The sequence below is a fragment of the Phalacrocorax carbo genome, chromosome 2 (genome assembly GCF_963921805.1).
Source record: "Phalacrocorax carbo chromosome 2, bPhaCar2.1, whole genome shotgun sequence".
NCBI classification, from domain to species: domain Eukaryota; kingdom Metazoa; phylum Chordata; class Aves; order Suliformes; family Phalacrocoracidae; genus Phalacrocorax; species Phalacrocorax carbo.
The window spans coordinates 5,850,708-5,875,364 of NC_087514.1; the positions used below are offsets into that span (position 1 = coordinate 5,850,708).

At 42.8% G+C, this 24,657-nt stretch overlaps 1 protein-coding gene across 1 annotated transcript in view; it reads left to right on the forward strand.

Annotated features, from left to right (window-relative positions):
- The window catches only part of KCNK9 (potassium two pore domain channel subfamily K member 9), an 89,338-nt gene extending 74,301 nt beyond the window's left edge, over positions 1-15,037 (forward strand). The window contains exon 2 of the mRNA XM_064442037.1: positions 13,280-15,037. Within this exon, the coding sequence (XP_064298107.1) occupies positions 13,280-14,121 (842 nt within the window). The 3' untranslated portion in view covers positions 14,122-15,037. The remainder of the gene's footprint in view (positions 1-13,279) is intronic.
- Positions 15,038-24,657: the final 9,620 nt, after the last annotated feature.

Here is a 24,657-nt window from a genome sequence, read left to right on the forward strand (position 1 = left end):
TGGCTTCATACATAAGTGCCAACCCAGTGAGTTAGACTGGTCTAGCTCCAGTGGTGTAATTACCTTGATACTGCAATTCAAGCAAATCTTCCCATAGACAACCCTGAAGGGTGTTGCAAAACTTTGACCTTCACATCAGCTCAGCTCTTCTGTCTTCACAGTGCGAGGATAAATGTACCTCAAAGTTAGTACTGGCTCAACGTGAAACTGAACAGGACAGTAGAGCTGGGCAATATATTTCCATTAACTTCCGTTCAACTTCCAAAATGCTTTCTCAATAAGAATTGAACTTCTTGTTTCACAGAAGCGTTTTGGTTGAATTATTTCAGTTTCTCAAAGACAGTCGACAGAACACACGATTTATAAAGGAAAATTGAGAAATCTCTTTTTGCTTGTATTTTCAAGCGTAAGTCTGTTCTGGGAGTAAAAAATTGTACGTTGGTAACAATAAGCTCAAAGCAAAGCATTTGAACAAAATGGTTTTTTTTCTTTTTAGTTTTTAATGAAATACATGTACCTTTTTGACGAAATCTATCTATAAATCCAGTTGAATCACTGCTCGGTCTATATGTGATGTAATGGGGGAAAATATGATGGACTAACTTTGGCTGTTAGAACACTGAAGCCAGGTTTCAGTTTTTAAGGCTGCTGCAAAATTAGAGTGTCTGCAGGGAAAATAGCCTTGGCCAAAACTGCAGCCAGCCAGAGTCAGAAGACGTGTTTGGAAGTGCTTTTTTCAGAGAAGGGTACGACAAATGCTGTAACTGGTGTCAAGAAGTCTATGATTGCAAATATCTAGAAGCAGGAAAACTTGTGTCCATCTGGGTAATTCCTTACTGTGGTCATGAAGGGACAAAGAATGAGAAGCAAAGCAGAGGGAAGAGGAATTGGTGGTTCCTCCACATTCAGCTGTTCACCTCCTGAGACACACACTGCCCTGGAAGAAGCACTTCTGTATCTGTCTAACTTTGCCTAGATCAGACCTTGTACCACCTTATCTGTAGTAGTAAAACTGATGTCTCCTGATTGATTTGCTGGCATGTTTTTCTAGCAAGGACTGAGGTTGAGCACAGTGGGAATTGCTAACCCTTCCTTTAGCTCTCCTTTTAGATGGGGAAGCCCTGGTTTCTCAAACAGCTGAAAGGAGAATCTGCTCAAAATACCATGTGCCTATTAGTATTTTCTAAAAGTTTGAAAGACACCCTATTTTTCTTCCTCACGGGAATAGTCTGCAGTAGATACAGCACAAAATAAAAATAGATGGGCGAGCGAACTCATGGCAAGTTGTCTGTGCTCTTCTGAGTCTTTTAGTTGCATAGAGAGGAGAGTCATAGAGGCAAAATGCAATTGCTTCAGTGAAATCACAGCTGAACCACTTCTCTAAGTGCCACTCTGTGTCTCTCACTGGATGTGCTGCGTTTTACGATACCAGCTCTGACAGCATTTGATGTCACACTGATTTGCAGCCAGAGCTCTGTGGCCTGCAGTGGATAATGACATCACAGGTACAGAGGACGTGATCACTACAGCATTAACGATTTGAGCCACTCTGCCGCGTGCTGGCTTTCGGTAATGTTTGTTTAGCAGGGTTTTTGTTGAGATCCAGCTTCTTAAACCCTGGCAGAGTCAGCCTTAGAGCACTGTCTGGCATTCAGCAGGTCTGAGAGCAGAATCCTGTTAACCCTGTGAAGGCTCAGACTTGATGTGGTTTTAGTTTGAAAAGAACTAAGCCTTTGAACAAGGGGAAATCAGAAAATTCTCATGCTCCTTTTCTGCTGTCAGAACAAGGTAGAGGAAGAAGAAATCTATTCATTTTTGGTCTCATGGTTAAGACATGAGCCCCTACACTTCTTCCTGAAGTATTTTTCCCTGATCTCCCAGAGTGCTGTTTGAATCATCCTGCAGGTGGTGAGTCCTTCATCTTCCTTCCTTCCTCCTTCATGGACAGGTCTCAGACCATTGCCAATAAACTGGGAGCAACCAAAATCAGTTACAGAAAACTATTAAAATTGCCCAAGAAGGCTATTTATGGAGGAGATTGAGGAAAAATAATGCTTATTGCAGTCACATACATACAGTAGAAGGAGCCTTTGAGATGTAAAGAAAAGACAGCATCAGGAAAAGTTGGCTATACAATGAGGACATAATGTTATAGTGATGACCAGTCAGATCTACATACCCAAAGAGGACATTTTGCAGTCCGGGAAACTGATAACCCTGCTACCATGGTCCTGCATCTATAAGGTCTGTGCAGAATTCTAGCAAACATCCTGGAAGTTTCTGAAGAGCAAGAGGGTTCTCAAACAAGTGCAAAAAAAAGTGATCGCATAAGGAGATGCTTCTGAAGAGACATTTAAAATCTCAATCTAGGTATCTGTTGTAAAACACCTATTGTCTTCCGTCTGCAGGACTCTGCACCAAAGAGCTCTGCTTATAGCTCATGTTGACTAAGGGATGAAGCTGTGGCTATCTCCAAGAAGTGTAAAAAAGCAAGTAATGATGGAGAGAAATGAGGTGTGTTGGACTGAGGACTATAAAAGAACACTGTGATAAAAGACAGCATAAGAAAAATACAGGCTGTGTGTCAAAAAAACCTTCCTAATAGCTGGATCTGCTAGACAGGGGAATAATTTCCAAAGGGAAAGAGCAGAAACCCTGTTATTTCAATCATTTAAACAAAAGTGGACAAAGCCCTGGAGAATATGTTGTAGGGAACAATCATATGCCGGCCCCTGGGAATGGATAACATGACCTGATAAGTCTTTTCCTAGCGGTTGCTACGATTCTCTTCAGATTGAGAACTTGTTCTGGGCATGATTTGTCTTGGGACTAGATGTGGTGTGAGCCTCAGGTCAATCCTCTGTTTCAGAGAACAAAATGGAGAGGAGGAAGGGGAGGAAATGCGTGCAGGGATAGTCAGAAATGGAGAGCATGGGAAAATGTTGATTCAGAAGGGCTACAGGGCTTTGTGCAGTCAGGTATCTCAGCGCCAAAAAGATGTAAAACACGCTCTGGTCCAGATGCAAAGGTTTTACTCTGAGCTGGTGGTGTGCAGGCTTCAGAAAACCTGATCATATGGTGCTTACCACAAAGCTCCCAAGATGTATGAACTCAAAGAGTCATGGTCAACCTGCTTGTCCTCAGCCTTCGGAGGATTGTTTTTCTTGCTGTTATGGGAATCCAGCTTGTTGGCTGATCTGTCTTGCTGTGTCCCTGTGATGCACACATGCTCTCCTGGTGGTATGCCTGGCTGCTGATTTGTACCACTGTTGATTTCTTCAGAAAGGCGGCCAGGCTCAGCTGCAGTCCAGGGAACTGCCAACTACTGCCCAGCTGGAAATCCCCAACAGAGCTGCTGTTGGTTTCGGGAGGAGCTGGGAAATGATATACCAGAAACGTGGCTGAAATCACCTGTTTTCAATACTAGTCTCCTCACAGAGCTGGAGACAAACCTCTTCCCTCTTCCCAGACTCTTTTCTGAAGCAGAGGAAGTCACAGAGTTGAGATAACATTTTCTTGTCTGGACAAAATTAACTGGCAAGTGTTGGCATCCTTGATTTCCTGGGGGGCCGCACCCCAGGTGGCAATTACCTCGGATGCTCTGTCATCTTATTCAAAAGAATTGCCCGTGATTGCAGACCTCTCTTATCTAAGCTGTAAAAGTAGAGCTGTCTAAGTTCAACAAGAGGAGGTTTGAGGTAAGCATGTCTTCTGTGTCATATAGATAAGCAGTAAGATTGTCAGTGGTTTCATGTGGCCATTTGAAAATTTCCACTTTCCCTCATTTACTTTTTTAGTAAAACTCTTTATAGTGTAAATTTTACACAGAACAAATGGAAAAGGTTCATGTGCAACAGAAAAAAAAGAACACAAATGCAGAATTCTCAAATATGTTGTTTTTTTAAAGCAATATTTTTCAAGTTTTGTCTTTTGCTAGAAACAAGTAAATTCTTGAGCACCAGTAGTAGTCAAGCCTGGTTTCCCGTGCACTCCAGAACACCCCCCAGTTCTCTTGAACCCTAATCTGCATCTTCATCCTCACAGGCAGATAGGTATTCCATCACAGGCTGTCTGATAAGGTGACAAAGACGTCCTATTCCTGCACTTCTCTCCCATGCCCCTACATCTTACCCCACCTTGCAGGACCCCCAGGTCCTGTTTCTTTCCTGTAACTGGCCAGAGAAAGAGCTGATCGTATTGCAGCTGAGTCTGCATTATGTGTGTGTTGATTTTTTGGCCCTTTTATGCATATTCACAGATTGGCCAGATGGCAGGCCCAGCAGAACAGGTTAGTACCAAGTTCACATTACAGCTTCTTCTAAGTGGTGGAAATTGGTGAGCAGCTTCAAAGCAACTGGGTAGGAAAGACAGATGGGCAGAGAAATAGATAGAGGTGTCTCATCCTTATCAAGAAATGAGAACAAAACCAGAACTATTTAGAGAAAGAAGAGTTTCTTATGACTTGGTTTAAACTTGTAAACCTCCTTCATTCAGTAACCCGGTGGGTATCTGCAAGGGCCAACTGTTGTGACCAAATCTGTGCTTCCCTGTTAGCCAGAAGCAAGATCTCTCAAAACAGGGGAGCTGTGTCCCAAGGGGTTATAAGTTCAGGAGGAATACAAGATTTTTTCATGGAAAGCAGAGAAGGCCCCAGGTCTCTGCAGCTGTGGGGAGGGTGGAAACTGCCTGGGCACACACCTCTGCCAGGCACACTACTGAATGAACAGCACTTCCAATTACTCTGCCCCAATGAACTGAACTGATTTGTCCCCTTACCACCCACCCCAGGCAGGCATCCAGCAGCACACAGGGAAGACTATCCCATGTACATGCTGGTGGTGGAGTCCAGGCAGGGAAGGAGGAGGAAAGCCCAGTCTAAGCAGTCTGAGGACCTCTGAAACAGTTCTTCAACATGTCCCACGGAGGTGACTTTACCAAAAGCCTTACTGGGACTGGAACATGTTATTTGCCTCGATCCTCTAAGAATCCAAGAGAAGTCTTCTCAAGTCAGTCAACTTCTTATAGGGAACGCCTAACTCTGTTATGTGTGATCCCTAGATGAAACCATGTAAACCTGAAGTCCTAAGTCTTACCCTGAATCAGAAATGGGGATGGCGGCGCATGACTGTGTTTCAAAAAATTAAATTGTTGCCTTTGGACCACTAAGGTAATCTGAGAAACATATTGTCTTCCCAAGCTGGACCCACAGGAGGACTACCCAGAAGGCTGTCACAGCTGATGGCCTCAGTTCTTGCTCCATCATGGCTGTAGGCGTTCGGGGCTGTGTTATTAAGCAGTTGCACAAGCACGCTTGATGTTGTAGTTTTCCTACGCTTGTATCTTCCAATGGGACATGGTTTAACAATCAGGAGGGAACTGATGCCAACAGGCAGTTTGGGCAATGCAAAGCATTCACCATGTAGGTATTTACTGCAACTTTGTGTGGCTGGACGAGAAGCTACAGGAAAAAAAATTAGTATGGGTAATACTCCGGAGCAGAAGGTTCAGGTTTCATAAGGCAGGAGGTATTGTGTGATGGCTGCAGGCCAGACCAATGGAGAGAGTGAGGGAATGTGGTGGAGGGATGAGTGGCATGGAAGCTGGCGTTGTGCTGACTCAGCAGCAATTTTCAGTCTTCTACATTGTTTTGGATGAGACCTTCAGCTCTGCCTTTGGGCTGTCATACACTGAGTTTGCTGACAGGCAGTAGATTCAGCATGCCTGCTGAACTTACAGAAATCACTGTGCTGGGGGTAGTTTCTGAGGCCGAGGCAGTTGTCTGTCCTGACTCAAGATGCGCATGGGTCGGGGCTGGCCTCCCGCCTGCAAGAAGACTGGCTTTGGCTGAGCCTTCACCTGCCGGTCAGCGGATCACAGAAAGAAGCCATTTCTTCACGTCCTCTTTTCCTTGCTGGACACTGCCTGTGCCGTGTGTGTGCCTGCCCAGCCAGTCAGAGCTGGTTGTGAAGCTGTTTTCGCTGAACATCTTGAAAGTTTGGTTCCAAGATCAAGAAGAGACATCTGTGCTCATGCTGGGGAGAATAAATTGAGGGAAATCTGCTGTGTCTCTACTGCCCAGAATAGGAGGTCTTCTGCAGGTCTTGATACAATGCAAAGTGATGAGAGTAATTTCCAAGGTGGCGTGGCCTTACCCCTGCAGTCAGGACATGGAAGGAGTCATAACAGAGCAGGGATGAGCTGGGGTAAGAGGCTGTGCCAATCTTGTAGCAGGGTTTTGGATCTGAGGTCGCACCTGGGATTGGCACATCCTTCCTCCTCTCACACAATGCCCATGACTTCACAACGTGGGATGATATCAACCCCTATTGCTGTGTGCTCCTGTAAGGAGCCATGTCCCACACTTCGACCTGATGCTAGAGACTGTCTTTGAGCATGGAAGGGGAAGCTGTGCAAACTAAGAGAGATTATTCAGTTCATGTGAGATCGGCTAACAAGGGAATGAAAGAAAAAAGGAGTCCTGGAGATGTTTTGGGAGAAAGAATTGGGAGAAAGGAATCCTGGCAGCAGGATTCAGGGAGAGCCCAGACATCTGGGAGAGAGAAGAGGGAGCAGTCAGCAGTGCTTGTGTGCCAGGAGGCTGGTGTAGTTACATGGCAACTTCCATCCACGTACAGCATCATCCGTACTGTGCTCTCAATTTCCTTACAGAAGAATGCCTTTGTCCTGGTAAATAAGTTTACTACCAGTTAGTTAGATGAAGTATCTTCCTGATCCCTACTGAAACTTCTTTCATCTGCACCGCGAAGGCCACACTGTTTCTTCTCCCTGCTGAAAGCATGAGCAGCAAATCCAGCGGAGAGCCAGCCTGTTCTTTGTGGCAGTTTCTCTGACGTAGGTGGACCTCTGAAGTGAAGTGTGTGACATCAGGAAGATGTTTTAATCTGAATTATGCGTGCCCATCTGAGTAACAGGTGCCTTTATCCTCTTTTCATTATCTCACGGCCAGGGCTGCTGCCAGCATGAGTAAGAAAGGTTTGAGTCACAGGGATGGAGTAGTTTATTTCTTTCCAGAAGCTGTTGTCAGAGACAACCAGGCCCAAATGTCCATCATGGGCATGAATGATGTGTAGATGAATGAATGAAGGAACCTGCTCCTGAGAGAAATAAAGTATCCCTCATGAATAACGCAGAGTGTTGATTCAAGACATCTAAAACCTGTTGTACATTGACTGTGAATGTGAATGAGGCGTAGCCGCTTTGCAGCTACACACTGGCCTGAACGCGATCTATAAATAACTTACCACTGCCGCATTTAATTTTTATTTTTTAACACTGACCATGTATTTGGCTTGGTACCAGTGCACTTCTGGAGACAAACCTCTCCCAATTTCTGACATAGCCTAGTGCTTTGCACCATGCAGGCTCCTTCTATCCTACGAAGTAGAGCAGAACCTGTGTTTTGTAAGACACGAGGCCAGCAGAGACGGCATGGAGAACGCCAGTAACAGCTAAACACACGTACTGCTCCAGAGTGGTGCTTTGCTGCAGTGGTCCCTGGCCAGTGTTAACCTCCACGGGTGGACCAGGCATGGACTTTGCCTGTGACAGTGCTGGTTGGTCCAGGGTAAAGCCATGACAGGAACTGTGCTAATGATATAAGATTGTGGACAGTTGTGGGTTGGTAGTGGAATCGATCCCTTGTCCCAGCTCAGTTTGCTAGAGCAGATGTCGCCTTGCAGTACTGGAGGTGGTTACTGTGTAGATGCAACACACTGTAAGTATTCAGGATTTCTTCCCCTAATGTTTTATTTTTGTTATGGATTTACTTATTCCAGGCAGTCTGCATCATTGCAATAGCATTAAGTTGCTTATTGAGATCCTTTTTGCACCAGAAGCAAAGCATTAAAGAGAATTTGGGTTGGAGGGCAAGACAGATGTCCTGGGCCTGTCTATACCCTGCAGCTAGGCATGGTGCAAAGATCACTGTTATAGATCTAAGCAAGCTGGTCTGTCTACGTGAGGCTATACGGTGCCAAAGATATTTGCTTAGGGCTTGACTGCCGGCACGGCATTTTTGTTGATAAAATGTCCATAAAATCATGAGTGACGCAAAGAAGGGGAATAGTCTCATGTCTTCCATAGAGTAGGTGGGGACATCAGATGATAGTAATGGGAGAGAAGTAAAGACACGATGGTGATTTTTTTAAAGAACACATGGACAATCTATGGACTTTCTTGCCATAGGATGTTCAGGTGCTAAAAGTTTATACACGTTCAAGGGACAATGCCCAAGCTCATGGAAGAGAAATCCATTGTGCATTAGTAAAACCAGTGAAACCATATCTGGCTTAGAAAAACGCTGAGCTCCAAATGATGAAGCTGGGTACATGAATACTTGGGGGAAATGTCACATATAATTATATAATTCCTACACTTTTCCCCAGCCATCTGCTTGTGGTCACTGTTGGATTCAGGGTAGCTGTGCACAGTGTTCCACTGCATGCTATAGCTGTGGCCTGGCAGCCCAGCTCAATGTCCCTTTAGAAGTGAGAGAAACCTATTTGGGTTGTCCTCCTGGATGGCCCTCATATGGATTGTAATAAGGAGTTTCTCTTTATGTTTCATCTGAAAGGCACCATGGAAAAATAGGCTTTGAAAGAGGCTGAGTGGGTTTTCCCCAGGTTTTCATAGCTATGGCCTCAAGCTGTGTCAGGGGAGGTTTAGATTGGGTATTAGGAAAAATTTCTTCCCTGAAAGAGGGGTCAGGCACTGGAACAGGCTGCCCAGAGAGGTGGGGGAGTCACCATCCCTGGAGGTGTTCAAAAAACCTGCAGACGTGGCACTTCAGGGCATTGTTTAAGAGGCACGGTGGTGTTGGGTTGACGGTTGGACTTGATGATCCTAGAGGTCTTTTCCAACCTTAATAATTCTATGATTCTATGATTTTATAATCCGGCAAACAAGAAAATAGTATTCCCTTTTTTTCTAGAATTACATATAGATGCACATGGTCTTTGAGAGTTTTTCACCAGAGAACAGACAAGGCCTGGAAAAATCAAAGGCAGGGAAGACCTCAACAGAGTACCCATTTGGTGTCAGCCCTTTCTTTCTGACCCTTTTCATTCCTTGCCTACACCGCCCTGCAGTTCTGCTTGATGTCTGTAGCCCAGCCCTTCCATAACTGGAAGGAGACGGCTTTGGCGATGCATTGATGCTCTGCAGTCCAGAATTGGAGTAGCACTCTGAGACATGACATTTCTTCATGCCAAACTATTCTTCTCAGTGCCAACCCGGATGAGCTCTGTCTTGAAAGCCTAAGCAGCTGGGAGGTATTATGAAAGGGAGAGTACTAATGACATCACTTCCAATCAAGGTGAGAGTTATTTTGACTGTCCTTGATCATTCAAATTATCTATCATTAAATATCAGACAAACCTGTGCGTGCTGTGGTCATATTGCTGTATTGTGGGACCTCAGCAAACTGGAGTAGTATAGGTAATATTTACCTAGGTGTGGTCCAATGTAAAGCTCCATTTTTACCTTTCTTACTGTTACCTCAGCCCCATGGCCTGTTAGGGGATGCATTTGCTATACCTAATTTTAAGGTCTTCTGTTTGATTTTTCTTCTTCACCACAGAAGAGTGAGAAATACCAATGTCATGCTTAGCCTTTCTATTTCTCTTTTAGCTTTGTGTTTCTTATGCTTCACATGGAGTCATCACTTTATACTCTGGTAAAGGGCAGTGGCATTCTTGTAGAGGCACTTAGGCTGAATTTTGGTAGCTGAAATCTGCTACCAAGGCAGTTGCTTCTGCTTCTGCCTTGACACAAGTAAAACTCAACTACGTGGAGACTGACCCAGTGCACTGCAGAGGGCTATTTTCCGGCATTAATGATCCTCTGTGTCCCTCTTCCCCTGGCAATTACTGACCTTCTCATTTTTCTCAGAGGCAGTCTCTGATGTTAAGAAGACAGTGGTTTGTTTTAAATTTGAGATTTACTGAACTTCAGAGAACATGCACTTGCTGGAGTTTACTTTTCATGTATTGCTCTCTGTATGGCAGGATAGATTCTGTAATGCTAAAGTTATGGAGAGTTAAGTCTGTCTTTGGTGTATTTTGAAACCCCTCATTTCAGAGCGCTAAAAGCAATGACTGAGGTGCCTATTATTTAAAGCCATATTGTACTGGAGAAATATATATGACTCTGATCCCCTGTACTTGAATCTGTTTGTAAAGTCTTACTACAGCTTCATGAATAAAGTACTTTCTTTACCCCAGCTTCATGGTGAAAATACGGTAAAAGACATTTATCTGATATTGTGGAAAGTCAGTATGACATGGGGCAGAATAGAAATCAGAATTTCTGGATATTCTGTCTACCTATGTGGATAGGAGAGAAATTATAGCCTGTGTCTGTGCTTTCCTTTCTGTAAAACAGGGATATGGATATACTCCTATCTTGTGGGACAGCTGTGAGTCCCAAGTTAATTACAAAGTCTGTGACAAATCTTAGAAATTCAACTGGGGATAGTGTGTCAGCATATAATATTAATGTTTTATAACCTCCGTAAACTGTCTCTGTGGATACTTTTGGAGAGAGGGATATAGTGATATCAAAAGAAATCTTTTTTCACCCCAACCATTTTCTTTAGAACCCAAAGTGAAAGCTGTTTCTACCAACTGCCATCTCTGCAACCATCTGGAAAATCACATTTTCTGAAGCTTTCCTTCTCTTTATCAGCTGTAACTAAAGCTATAAAATGGGAAGATGTCCCTGGTTTAATTAACACCCCTGTAGTTCAAAAGCTGATCTTAGTAATGAGAGGCAATTATAGCCTTTATTGAGGGACAGTCAGGTGGAACAAACCCAGCATCAATCTATTGAAGACACTTCCCTTTCCAGCTAATTTGGAAATGCTTTTTTATGATGAACAGGCTACCTGGCCCAATACAACAGGTGAATCTCTTTGTTTTGTAACCTAAAAAGAACTTCCTGTTTTGATTTATGTGCTTCTTTGTAGACTGGTTTTTGCATCCCATCCATCTGCCAACAGCTAGCAACTGAGCTAAGGAAATACCTGATGCTTTTTGGAGGGCATTCTTGCTGGTTTTCTCATTTTCTTTTCCTGTCCACTGTTGCTTTTCATCTTGAAGGTTGCCTGGTGTTCGTATTTTTGTTCTAGCAATACTGCAGACTCTGTGGTGCTCTCACATCCTCAGGGCTATGCAGAGTTCTGATCTCTGCCCTCAGAAATAATGGGATAGAGCTAGAGAAGGTCCAGGGAAGGACATCAAAGGCATGTGATTTCTGCTATATGAGCTAAAAGGGCTGTGGCTCCAGTTCAGATGGGAGACAACTGAGGGCAGAGGTAAAGCTGAGTTTAGCTGAAGTCATGCAGGTGATGGATAAGGTAGGTACAGAAGTCTAATAGTAGAGCTAATGGGCTTTAGCTGAAACAAGGAGGCCTTCTTGAAATTATGCAATACTTTTTTACGCAGCAGATGGTGAACTTCTGGAGTCTGTTGCCACAGGAGGTTAGGGCAGTAGGCAGTGTCAACACGTTAAAAAAAAATAAGACAAATTCAGAGCAGCAGGTCCATAACCTGAGTCTAAAGGTGTTGGGCAGGGATGAGGCAGTACAATGGGAATGGTCTGCAGAGAATAGCCATGCTCTTCTAGTCTGCCTCAGTAGTATCTCAGGTGCTGTCTAGCTTCTGCTCTGTAAGCATGTGGGTCTGCTCTATGCCCTGTGTTCCATCTGCCAGCCCTCTATGGATATCCTGATAGCTATGGGGTCTCAGATAATGTTAGGTACCTCTTTCTATAAAGCCAATCTAAACCCGCAGTGTCTACACTGCAGGCTCCTACACTGGAGCTAGTCACTGAAGGTGGAGCTCTACTCATGATTAAGACACCTGCATTCAGCTGTTTGCACGTAGTTGTCTACCTGTACAGTAGGTGTCTAAATTCTTTGGCAGTCAACAGATGTCTAGTCAGTCTAATGGGGACCTAATGAATACAGTCAATGGAACAGTCAGTACCGTCCTTTCATCTTGCCATAAGGTAGACTTGGGATGGTCAGTTAAATAACTCACTACTGGCTGTTTTCATTAAATCTTTATTGACTATAATGGGAGCTTGGGCACCTAGCATGCACACAAGATACCAAAATTTAAGTATATTAATCCTGAACTGAGTTCTGTCCCTAGACTTCTGTTACAATGTCTGTAGTGAAACGGGCACCTCCTGAGAAGAACTCATTGACCTGCTTTAGACACCTAGGTGTAGATGAGATAAACTGCACCTGGGAAGTGCATATTTCTATTCATTGGCTTTAAGGGGAGTCTAGGTAGTGGTATTCAAGTGATCAGTGCACACCGAGGCCAGGTGAGTCCCAGCCATCCCATTTTGGAGACTTTGGAACTATCAGTTAGAATCTTAGCTGTAAGAAATGTCATTTTTTAAAGCACCGTGATGTGAAAAAGTGAAATTGTAATTTCAAAACAGACACACACACACACACCCTTTATGGTTTGATTTATAATAAAGGTTTAGCCATGATTTTACTATCTGTAAACTATGCTGCAAAACATGCTACATCCTCTCTTCCGGATTAGTTTAATACCCTAACAAAATTGCCTTTGCCACACTAGCTGAAAAAGCTGTAAACTATAAAACAAGATGGTAAGTTGTTTATTCTTCAATAATTAAAGATAGAGCAGGCATTAAACCCCTAAAGTCCTATGGTGTTCCAGCAGTGGGTGGCTTTCATAGCGTGTCTAGGAGAAAGGTTTGCTCAGTATGGAAGAGTTTGGAAAGGAATTTCTTTGGTCATTGGGTCTGTGGATGTTGTTAACTCTGTGCTGCCAGCGGACTCGGAATTTGGATGCCATCAGTGCACTCTGGTTTTGAGACAGGGCAACACCAACTCCTCTCAAAAATACTGTAGGCAAGTCAACCTATTTCCAATGTTTCTGCTATTGCACGTGATACGGGATGGATGTGAAATTTCTTTAGGAAATGAATGCGATATAATCTTGTTTAGGAGACTGCACAGTTCTTTGAGGTAGGATGGATTGGCCGTTCTTTTGTCTTTCCCACTCCTGTGTGTGCAACTTTGTTGTTCTGTGTCTTGTTTGCTTCGGATGGAGGATGTGGGCGAGGAGATAGGAAGATTGTGTGGCTGCAATGTTCCTGGAGCTTTGGATCTGGCTCCAGCATCAGTGTCTCTGCGATTCACATGGCTTGCATGAAGGGGGAGCTGTAGTCATCACCTGCCTTGCTGACTGTCCTGTCTTTTCATTCCCCCTCCCAGGTTATGGACATGCTGCCCCAGGAACGGATGCGGGGAAGGCCTTTTGCATGTTCTATGCGGTCCTGGGGATCCCACTGACACTCGTCATGTTCCAGAGCTTGGGCGAGCGCATGAACACCTTCGTCAAGTACCTCTTGAAACGCATCAAAAAATGCTGTGGGATGAGGAGCACCGAGGTGTCCATGGAAAACATGGTCACTGTGGGTTTTTTCTCCTGCATGGGAACACTCTGCATTGGAGCAGCAGCCTTTTCCCAGTATGAGGAATGGAGCTTTTTCCACGCTTACTATTACTGCTTTATAACATTGACTACGATAGGGTTTGGAGACTATGTGGCCCTGCAGACCAAAGGGGCCCTTCAAAAGAAGCCTCTCTACGTGGCTTTTAGCTTTATGTACATTCTAGTGGGGTTGACAGTCATTGGGGCATTTCTAAATCTGGTTGTTCTCAGGTTCTTAACCATGAACAGCGAGGACGAGAGGCGGGATGCCGAGGAACGGGCGTCCCTGGCTGGGAACCGCAACAGCATGATTATCCACATCCAAGAGGACTCCCAGCATGGTCGGCCACGGTACAAGGCTGAAGTAACAGACCTTCAGTCAGTTTGTTCCTGCATGTGTTACAGGTCCCATGAGTACACCAGCCGGGTGGTGTCCCACCAAAATTCGTTCAGCTCAAAGCTGAACCCCCAGTACTTTCACTCCATCTCTTACAAGATAGAGGAGATCTCGCCAAGCACATTAAAAAACAGCCTTTTCCCATCTCCTGTCAGCTCCATCTCACCTGGGTTGCACAGCTTTACAGATAACCACAGGCTGATGAAAAGGCGAAAGTCCATTTAAAGGGATTTGTCTTCTTTTGCTTTCCTTGTTTTCCCCAGTTCTCTGTTGTTTTGGGTTTTTTGTTCCTTGAGTGAGACGGAGCGAGGCCAAAGGGAGTAGAGAAAGCCAGTCCTCCTCTGAGACTCAGCTCTTGAGCATGAAGCATGGATTATTACTGTTCCAGCAAAGTATGCCTTACATTACCCCCTTGGTGGATGTCAGAGGATTCAAGGTGACGTGAAGTGGGTACCAAATCCAAAGTTGCACACACAGCTGGGAGCCTTCATGTGCCAGTGGCACTCCTGACCTAATAAACTATTTTCCTCACGAGCAGGTTGCAGCGTGCGTGCGTGCTTGCGTGTGTGGTGGGCGTGTGCGTGTGGGCGTGTGCGTGCGGGCAATTCCACGACTAGTGCCATGTGACAAAAATTAAAGCATCAGGTATTATTTTTTTTTTTCCCTTGAAGCAATTGTGTTCCAGCCTGCTTTTAACTTTTAGATTGCTTCCAAAAAGAACGGGGAGGGTGGGAGGGGAGCCGATTGGTTTTATTTTTTGCCAAGACAAGCATGCGCCATAAGCAGTCAATATACCAGGTGTATCATGATAAATTTTTTAATGCTAGATTTTAGACTGTATTAACATTAAAAAAAAAAGGCAGGAAAAGATGGATCATTTTAGCTTGCCAGTTCAAAATTTAGAAAAAAAAAAAATAAAGCATGCACTTTGTAAAACTGGTATGCATAATAAAAACAAAGAAAAACTAGCAATGGAATTAATAATCAAAAGCAAATAATCCTATTGATTTAACTATATTTACTTTTATCATTTTCAACTGTTCCAACAATTTGAAAGTGGGATTTTTAAGATAAATTGAGAGAATTGTTGGAACTAAAGAGTATTTTGTTATTTTAATTTTTTTTTTATTATTATTATTATTATTATTATTATTATTATTATTATTATTATTATTATTATTATTATTATTATTATTATTATTATTATTATTATTTTGTGCAGCAATTACCTGCATGAATAGGAACTATATTTTTTGGAATGCTTGGATTAGGATGGGTATAAATAGCTGGATCTATATTTTTTTCTGATATAATAGTGACAGGGCATTCCTTCTTTTAAATAAAAAAATAAACATGATTGTCTCTAAATGCTTTTGATTTGTAAATAATGGAAAGCCTTTGTTGGTCTCAGGAAGAATTCAAGGGACAGTATCTTGTGTTTGGCTCACTGGGAACTTGTGAGATTAGATGTGGTATTGCTTTTTTGCGAGGCGGAAAGGCAAAACGCATTTCGCAGTTAATGGGCAAAAGCACTTTTACTCCAGTGTTTGCAGGGTAACATTGGGAGTGATTGCGTTGGCAAGTCGTAGTGGAGGATGTTGAGACCATGTCATAGAGTTGTTCCTTGGAGGTTGTCCATCTCTCGGTTGTTCATCTGGACCAAACAGACTTTACAGAACCGAATTAGAGGCCTAATCCAGCTCCCTTTTAAGACAATAGGAATTTGCAATGATTACATGGGATTTAGTGCTTTGGCAGATTTACTTTTGATTTGACAGGGGTAGGACTGAGAGTTTTATGAACCTGCACCTTTGTCTCTGATTTAATCCTATCTTTTAAATCACCGTCCGTGTTAAGCTGCCATACAAATCCCATCTTTTTTTGGCACTAATCACCTCCTTCTGATTCAACCATCTTGTGCTCTCAGTGTAAAAGCAATAATCTCTTTTGTTTTCTTAAATTAGATGGTGTGTTCTTGTACAAGTCCCAGCTCTGAGCTCTGTGTGCTGATGGATGTTGATACCCTTTCAAAGAGGCATCTATAAAGAGTATTAATAGGGAGGAATGAGGAATGTCATTCCTCCTCTGTTCGTTTCTCCCTGGCTTTAAATTATTAGCTATATCAGATACGTTCATGTTCTCCTAATTTCCATATCTGTGTTTCAACAAGGAAATGAAAAGCAAGTATCCATGACATTGACTCCCCTATGCAGCTTCCTTTGGGATTATAAATTTGTGTGGCATGAAAACCTCCATTAAGATTAGTAGAAGAAATAACTTAGGATTCTTAACGAGGATGGATGAGGATGGACTTTTTCTGCCTAACGTACGGGGATAACATCCTTCAGCACAGTAGGACAGCACGCTGGGTGCATTAACGCTGTGCTGCTGGTCCCATGTCCTAAGGCAGGTGCTGATGGCAGAGGTACTGAAGCAAGGGTACCTAGAAAAGCAGTTTCAGGATGTGTTAAACCACCGCAGTGATTGGCATCTAGAAGCAGGTTTCCGTGAGGGTGACCCACGGGGTTCACAGTACTGCCTAGATTCACTTTTGTAGTCTTTGCCTGTGGCATCCCAGAAGTGCAAATAAATGTAGGTTTCTTTTCCTGCTAAGGAGGTAAGAAAAAGAATGCCTGGAAAACACACTTCTGTATTGCGTACGACTGCTGGATGTATTTGACACTGGAGAAATGCAGGAGAAGTTTGGGATTTTGCAGAACTCGAGTGAAATTCTCTCTGCCTACCAAAGGAGAACTGTAAAAGGACTTTCAGCAAAAGAATTTAAACAGTTTTGTGAAAACATATTACATCATATAAAGTATTGGTTACCTTTGTCCTATTTTTCCTTCAAGAACAGAGGGAAATTCTATTTCTGCTGCATATAAAAATAATATTTAATGTCTTACAAATCACATTGAACTCCAGAAGTTCAAAGCTGTTACATACTCTAGCTAATTTTTACTAAATCTTCCTTCTGGAACCATAAATGAAGAGTAAATTTTAATACATGGTGTATTTAACCAGGGGAGAAACTGACCTTGGCATGTCATGGGTTATCAGCCACTTAGAGTCTTTGCATTAAAACTCAATAGCTTTATAAAAGCTCTGCTTTAGCTTAGTCAAAGTTTATGGACATGGTTGAAGAAATCTATGTGTGTCGATATGAAGGAGCCAGAGTAGGTGTCCATAGTGACACTTTTAAGTCTAAAAGCTGTAATGACTGTGTATGTGGGAAAGTGTTCTGCTAAAATGTATCTGCATTGCTTAGGATTTTAAAATATGTTTAATTATTTTTATTTTCTGCCTGAAGAACCTGCAGTTCTGTCCAATCTATATTTTTGTTACACCCAAGATTTTGAAGCGGCAAGGCATTGCCTTTGCAAGACTCCACGCATTGAGATGTTTGCATGAGCTCTTGCAGGACTTTGCTTTGTGAGCAGCCACAAATGCGAGGACCCTCATGAGTACACATCAGTACACCAGGCTAAATATGCTTCTCTCTTTCATTGTTTTTTGGTTCTTCACTGATGTGTGAATACTGACTTGGGCTGCCTGGAGCTGGAACAGAGGGTATCGTGCAAGGGAAGCTTTTGTCCAAGGTTAATCCCAGCTTTTCAGTTACACATGAAAAATCAGTCAGTGAAAGGTGAGCTGATTTTTGCCTGCTCTGTCTCTGACTTCTTATTGTCCTACATGAATACCAGCTTTCCTCCCACAACACTGCTTTTCACAAAATATTTTCTCTGGTACGTTATTAGTTTTGTTCCACTTAAGACACTATTTCTTTCAGAACAACCTCTCTTACTTGCTACTTGCTCTTTTGAAATTCAGCTAGAAGCAGGTAGTAGTGGGGCTGCTTATGACAAGGCATCCTAATACCCAAAATACCTAACCTGTGTTTCTGTAGCACACCCATATCTGCTATCACTTTGTGATGCACTTGCATTCCCCAGAGTCTCATTTCCCCTACCCTTCCCGATTATTAAACATTAGAAATAATAATAATAAATCAGATTAGACTATTTGTGTCACACTAATGTGCTCCTCATCAAAACAACACAAATTTAGCTCCCTGCTGTCGACTTCGATTATATAACAACCCTATTATCCTACCATATTTCGTATTATCATCAAAGGGAAAAATCAGTTTGATCAGTGAAGCACCAAAAAAGCTTTGACTGAGCATACTGTGATATGGAAACAAAAGAGGAAACTTAATAGAACAATGCAGGCACAAGTCTCCTCTTGGTCTTCGTTACTGCATAAGGAAGATCCTGACTGATCTAACTGGGGCTGCCTTGCCAGAACTTTGTACATATACATATGCTTTACAGGGAGGACTGTAATGGGACAGCTCTAGAAGGGGTGTTTGGCTGTTACTTCAAGGGTCCAAAATGCATTCTTTGTTGTTAATGAATGGAGGTGATGTACAGTGACCTTCATCAGTAGAATCCTGTCTGGACTCCTCTGTAACAGCTCATTAGGGCAAAATCAGCAACATTAAAAAAAAAAAAAAAAAGACAAGAGAGAAGTGGCCACGTTAATCTACTGTATTGTAGGTTGTCTTGTTAGTTTCCTAATGCTTCGATCAAAGAAATGCCAGGGCAGTAATCAAGATTATTGTGATTCAAACCTAAGCAAGGTAATTTCTTGTTTTCTCTGACAAATTTGAAAGCTTTTGTGATGCATCATTTGTTGCTAAAAGCTTAAAAAAACCCAGTCAGTGGAACCAAAATGGAGGATGAAAGTGTTCCCGAATGATTTGGTGTGTGCAAACCAGAGGGCAGGGACTTGGGTGGATGTAGCTTTCACTTGAAGTTTATGTCCTCATTTAGCTTTATGTAATATTCCTGTTAATATTAGGATCTAATTAAGACGGTCATTTAAAATCTTTATGAGGAAGCCAGACCAGAGAGATGTGTTGGAGTGTCTCCATTACACTAATGTTATAGACTTTTTAATGCATATTTCAACAAGACACTTACTGACTGGAATATTGCACAAATTACAATGACAATCACACCGCCACTACTTTCATCAACTAGAGGTGCACAGCACTCCCAGAACTGAAAAGAAAACCCCTGCCTTTCTGACCAGTCTGCCTGTCACCTAACCTTAATATCAAACTTTATTTAGGGAACTTCAGCAAGATAAAGTGTATAAAAAGGATGAGCCATCATAACAATACACCAAAATCAAAACAAGTAGAATAATGACATTGGGCATGGAGAAATTGATTACGGATGGAAGGTGCTCTGGGACTCTTATGCTAGTTAATCTGAGCTCAGAGGCTGAATTAAAACTATGAAAACTGATGGTACCCTTTGCCAAAATACAGTTTGCAATTATTTAAGATGTAGGTAATGAACATGGCAGAGGAACTTTCACCCAGAAAAGTAGTAGGAGGGCAAAAAGAAAGATGGAAAGAAAGAAATAAATTGTCAACAGCAGGGCTCGTTATGTTCTTTCCAGTTGAAATCACAGTGAGGTGATGCTGAAGACTGTTGTGCTTTGATATGGGTAGAATCAGTCTGGGAGACTGACCGACCTCTGCTCAGTCAAGATCTATCAAGTGTTTCACTGATTGCTGCTGGTAAGGGGATTCATGGAGTTCTTGATCCTCTGGTCAGGTTTTTGCAGCTGTCTTCACTGAAATCAGGATTTTATTCAGCCAGCCCATCCTGAGCAGTGCTGGTGCCTGTGATAAATTATGTTAAGTCATGCTATTTCCTTTAGCACTGCTCCTAAGTGCAAGGGCTCAGTAGGATGTAAGCAAACTCTTCCTTTCTCTAAAGCCTGGAGTGTCAGAACCTTCCTCTGAAGGCAGTGGGTGCTTTTCTAAAGCTAAACTTGTTCAAACTGGCCCCAAGTCTTTAACTGTAAATTGTTCCGTGATTGTTACTCTTATTTTTTCCTTTTCCTCAAAGTAGCTTCTCCAAAGCCCTTGACTGATTCTCAGTCAAAGCATATTGTCCTTTGTCCAAATGTCCAAGTCCTGTACATGCACACATCAATATTCCTTTTGGGGAAAAGTCCAAAATAAAGCTTTGAATTGAGGAGCTTTCAGCATTTGTGTCCCTCTTTCACTGGGAGCTCCACAAAGATTCTCCTTGTGGGTGCTGGAGAATGCAGACATGGGAAATGCATGATGGTTGGGTTTGCACATAACCCAGGTGCTGAGCTGGCGCTGCCGCTGGTGTTCTGGTGCAGCTGCTGAGCTGGCTCTTGCTGGACTATTTTCTGAAGTTGGTGGGTTTATATTGCTGTGAAGTGGCAAGCTACAGAGCAATCAAAACACTATGAGGCTATTTGTGTTCTCACGCAGATTTCCAGTATGGTCACCCAACTGATTCGGGTGCAATGCAATGAGTCCTGATTTGTACTCCTTTACTGAAAGTGGAATGTGAGCCTTTTGCTGTTTGCTGCTAGGTACTGTATCAGTGTGTCCAGCTAGTACTTACCATGAACAAGGTTTCCTAAGCCTAATGGAGAGCAGAAAGACCTTCAGACAAGAGTCAACCTGTATAATTCATTCTTTATGGAATCCAGTCATCCAAAGCTGTCTGCTAATTTTAGGCTGGAAATACTATCCCTGGAGCCTTCAGCCTTCATTGTATCTCCTTATGTGAATATTGTAATTAACAAACATCCCAAAGCCCTCCCTCACCTTGCTTTCTGACCATGTAAGGAGTGCTGCCATACATTAACACCCGCAACAGATTGGGAGGGAGAAAGGAAAAAGAAAGATTAATGTTGCAATTTCATTTGTAATTAATATTCACAGTTCCAAGCTGTGTTGTCTTTTAGTTCACTTTGAGAAATGCAGAGCAAACAACAGCATGATAACATTTATCGTAGCCGGCTAATTCACAAGTGGAGCTAGCAAATATAATAATTGAATGCTCTATAATGCATCTTCCTCATGCGTGAGCTCTGATGCCACTAGCCTGGCTTTGATTCATTGTTTATCTGGGCTGTGGAACAGCTTGCAGTAATTGCTGTATCCAGAGCACTCTACTTGAGGGTAGAAGAGAGATCCATTTCAGACAGCAGCCCTCTGGCCTTCTCCATATGCCCTCCCCAATTTCCTACCCAGACATTAACTCATTAGCTTGCCATTTCATAGACGTATGTTCAGACCCAAGTTCACCACATTCTGTACTTTCCCCCATATCTATTAATGAAAAGCATTATCCTACAGAACTGCACCCTGGGGAGGGAAATGTTCCAGTCTAATTACTACTGACAAAAGAAATCTACAGATTGATTAAAAACAATATACAGGGAATCAAATAAGAAATGCAAAGCACATAAACCTGCGCGGGTGAGCTCCACTTCTTCCCTGGCCGGGATGCAATGCATTAGCCTGCGAGGAGAATTTGGGAGCATGCTTGTTTGGGAGAAGGCCATCAGGCGAAAGGGCAGAAGAAATTATATGAGCAGGCAAAGGGACACAGTGGTTTGGCTCATTGTCTGTAGATCATTGGTAAAGGTCCGTGGCATGGTTTCAAATTAAGGAAGAGCCATGGGTCTTCCGGGGTTAGTCTATTTGCCAGTATCCTCCCAAACAGGAGTGGCAGGAGGTGTGAGAAGGCTGGACCATGGGTGGTTCGTGATGGAGTGGATTGTCATTGGTGAGACCACATTACCAATGTGTGTGTCAGGCAGGAAGCATGGAAAAATGTGTCTTCTAAAGCGCCTTTCCTCTACTATTCTTTGGAAGAGATCAGTTACACCATCCCTCCTATTGCCTGCAGCAAATCTCTACTGTGGCTTAGAAAGATGTGGATTGTGGTATCCTTGCATGTCTTTGATAGCATCTCTCCAGAGCTGTGCCATAGAAATGTGTGGGAAATGCTGAGCTCCTCCAGCTGGGTTCAGGAGGTCACAATATAGCAAAGAAACCTCTTCATATTGACTGAGGTTGGACAGTTTCTACATGTCAAAACATAATCAAAATTGACCTTTAGAGAAATAACATGAATTCATTATTGCTGGCTCTCCCTACAGCGTGGGTATGCAGCTCCTTCATCATAATTATTGTTAAGAGGCTAATTAATCTGATAACAGTATTTAATTAGATTAGCTGAAGTAGAGTGTGTAAATGGTTTTGGCCTCCCAGAGTCTGAAATCGCAAGTCTAAAAAATTATTTCCAAAAGGCCTGTTTGGTAATATCGCTGCTGACGTGGAGGTCATGCCATGACTGTCCCATTGACAAGCATCATCTTGGCACATTGAACTGGAGCTGGTCATGGGAGTATCTGGAGAAATGTTTTTAGCTCAGATCCAATATACGCAGTGAGACTCTTAATTCCTGCTGAACTAAATAAGTGCTTAAATGTCTTTGTGGAGATAGGCTTGGGGCCTGATTTTGTCTTACCTGTAGAAGAAAGAACCTGTCTTGTGTGTCAGAGAGGTGGGAATATGCAGATGGATGAGCAAGGGGCTGTATTTCAGGATGGAGCACGGTTCCGGTACCCATTTGGTGCAATGGCCAGAGTGTCTCAGCTGTGCTGTCTGGGATAGATTATGCTTCTAGGAGAAAGGGTTGCAGGATACATTTCCAAACACGTCTGGACCACCTGGGGAATAGGGAAGATACAGCTGAGTTTCTGTGTCACAGGCTGGATTGATGAGGGCACTGATGCTATGGCATATCCTTCTCCCAAACCCTCTCTGAGCAAGGTTAGAAAAGGCAGAGCAAAAGATTGTATTTCTTCCTGGCCTCTGGGTGACAGCGGACAAGGCTGGTTTCTAACTTGCACACTGGGCAAGAGCTCAGGGCAGCATTCTCCTTCGGAACCAAGACAAGGAACTTTGGTGACAGAGCCTTCAGACAGCCATTTTATCTAATGTTTCCTTTAAAGAACCTAGCACATTTCTCTGGGCTCTCTGATGTGAAGCCCTCCTTCTGAGAGCCCCTTCTGAATGGTGATGTGGGTGAATTGGAGTTTCTAGTTCAGCATGCAGCAGTGGGCCCATCTCATTATCTTCTTCATACCAGTCACCCAAATAGATCTGTGGGGCAGCTTACAGCTATTCATTGCAGTTGTGGCCACCAGAACCTGGCCAAATTCTTCTGATTGCTCTGGCAGCTGTCGTTTTGTGAAAAGATTGGCCAAGTGCAACACAGGAGCAAAGACATATATGTGAGATCCTTTTAGCAATGTATAGTTGTTGTGGTTTTGTTTTTAATCTTCACTGTACATTCCTTTCATGCTCTTGAGCATCTAAGCCCCAGTTGCTGTATGGTCACTTATCTTTCCATGTGACTTCTCTTTTCTTTGAAGAATTCCTTACTGTCACACACATTTTCCAGAAAAGATGGATGCTCTATTGCTCTTTTTTTAGCATATCTTTTCAGTTCCCAGTGTGCAGATATTGCAGTCAGAGGCAGCAGTAGGAAATTCCTCTTCATCACTGATACGGTGCCCTTTTTATTCTCCTGGGAAGATTAGGACAGCAGAGTCTGATGTGGTCACCACCAACCAACACAACTGCTTGCTCAACACAACTTAGTGTCTCATGCCAGTTTACCTCCTTTTTGACTGCTCAGCTGTATTTACATCGTGGCAGATACTTTCTCTATAAGGTGTTAGTGGAGGAATTTTATTCAGATATTGGAGGACAAGCATACTACCTGCATAACAAGAGAGGGATCCCAGTGTCCAGGTTCCAACAGATTTAAGACTCTATTAATATGGGTACCACTCTGAGCACTGGTCTTTTGGACTTTAACATTAACAAATTTGGTTAATCCACACAAAGTTGGTTTGGGTGTGAGTACTGTTGGGTTTACCCCGAATGAAACAAGGATTAGTATATGCTTCAGAAAGAGTCCTGTCTACTAGAAACCTTTTTAACAACTAATAAGCAGAAATTATGAGAGACTGGCTCATTCTTTAGAACGAAAACCTAATCTGTCTTTGTTTTACAGAATGTAAATTTTCTATAATATGCTATACAACCAATAGTCCATCTGTTCCTTTTTGCAAGGTCAGGAGTGAACTGTGGAAGAAAATAATGTTTTCTTTTTCCTCTTCCCTTGACTTGTTAAGATTTGTGTGGCTGTTTGTTGCCATTGAGGAGTATTGACTAAAACTTTTAATCCTAGTGATATTACGGCAAAGGCAATTATTTGGAGCTGGATAGGTCAATGGCGAATGGGAGGGGGGCTTAAAAGTTGTTTCCAGTAGGCCAAAAGAATGTGGATACTGTCTCTTCAAGGTGCAATTTCTTACTTCAACAAACTGTTCATCTATGAGAAACAGGGATAAAAGTGTTCAATTTGGGACCTAAGGAGTTTATATGGAAATTCTTGGATTTCTTCCAAACACACATACATGTTGAAATTAAATTGTGATTCCTACTTTGGAGACTGAGCCTTCCTGCTCAGACAGAAGCGTGTGTGTATGTGTGTGTTTGTGAGTGTGTGTTGATGCTATGTCTCTTTTGGATCTCTTGACACTTTTTGGTGCATTTTTGTACTTCTTTGAATGTGCATATGCGGACTTACCGATGGTGTATTGACGGCATTCTAAAGGCCCTCAACAGCCTGAGATAGAGCAAAACTCTCTAAATTTCTACCCTGGTTGATATATTTTCTGTGCAGCACACAGAGCGTTAGGAGCACGGTCATCTAGAAAGAGGAGCTGCTTGGCGGTGGAGACTGCACTGGGAATTTACCTCCTGGAAGCTGCTCATTTCAGACCTCTAACTTCAACTTAGTTGTTGAGCTGGTCCTAGCAAAGGAGAAAGAG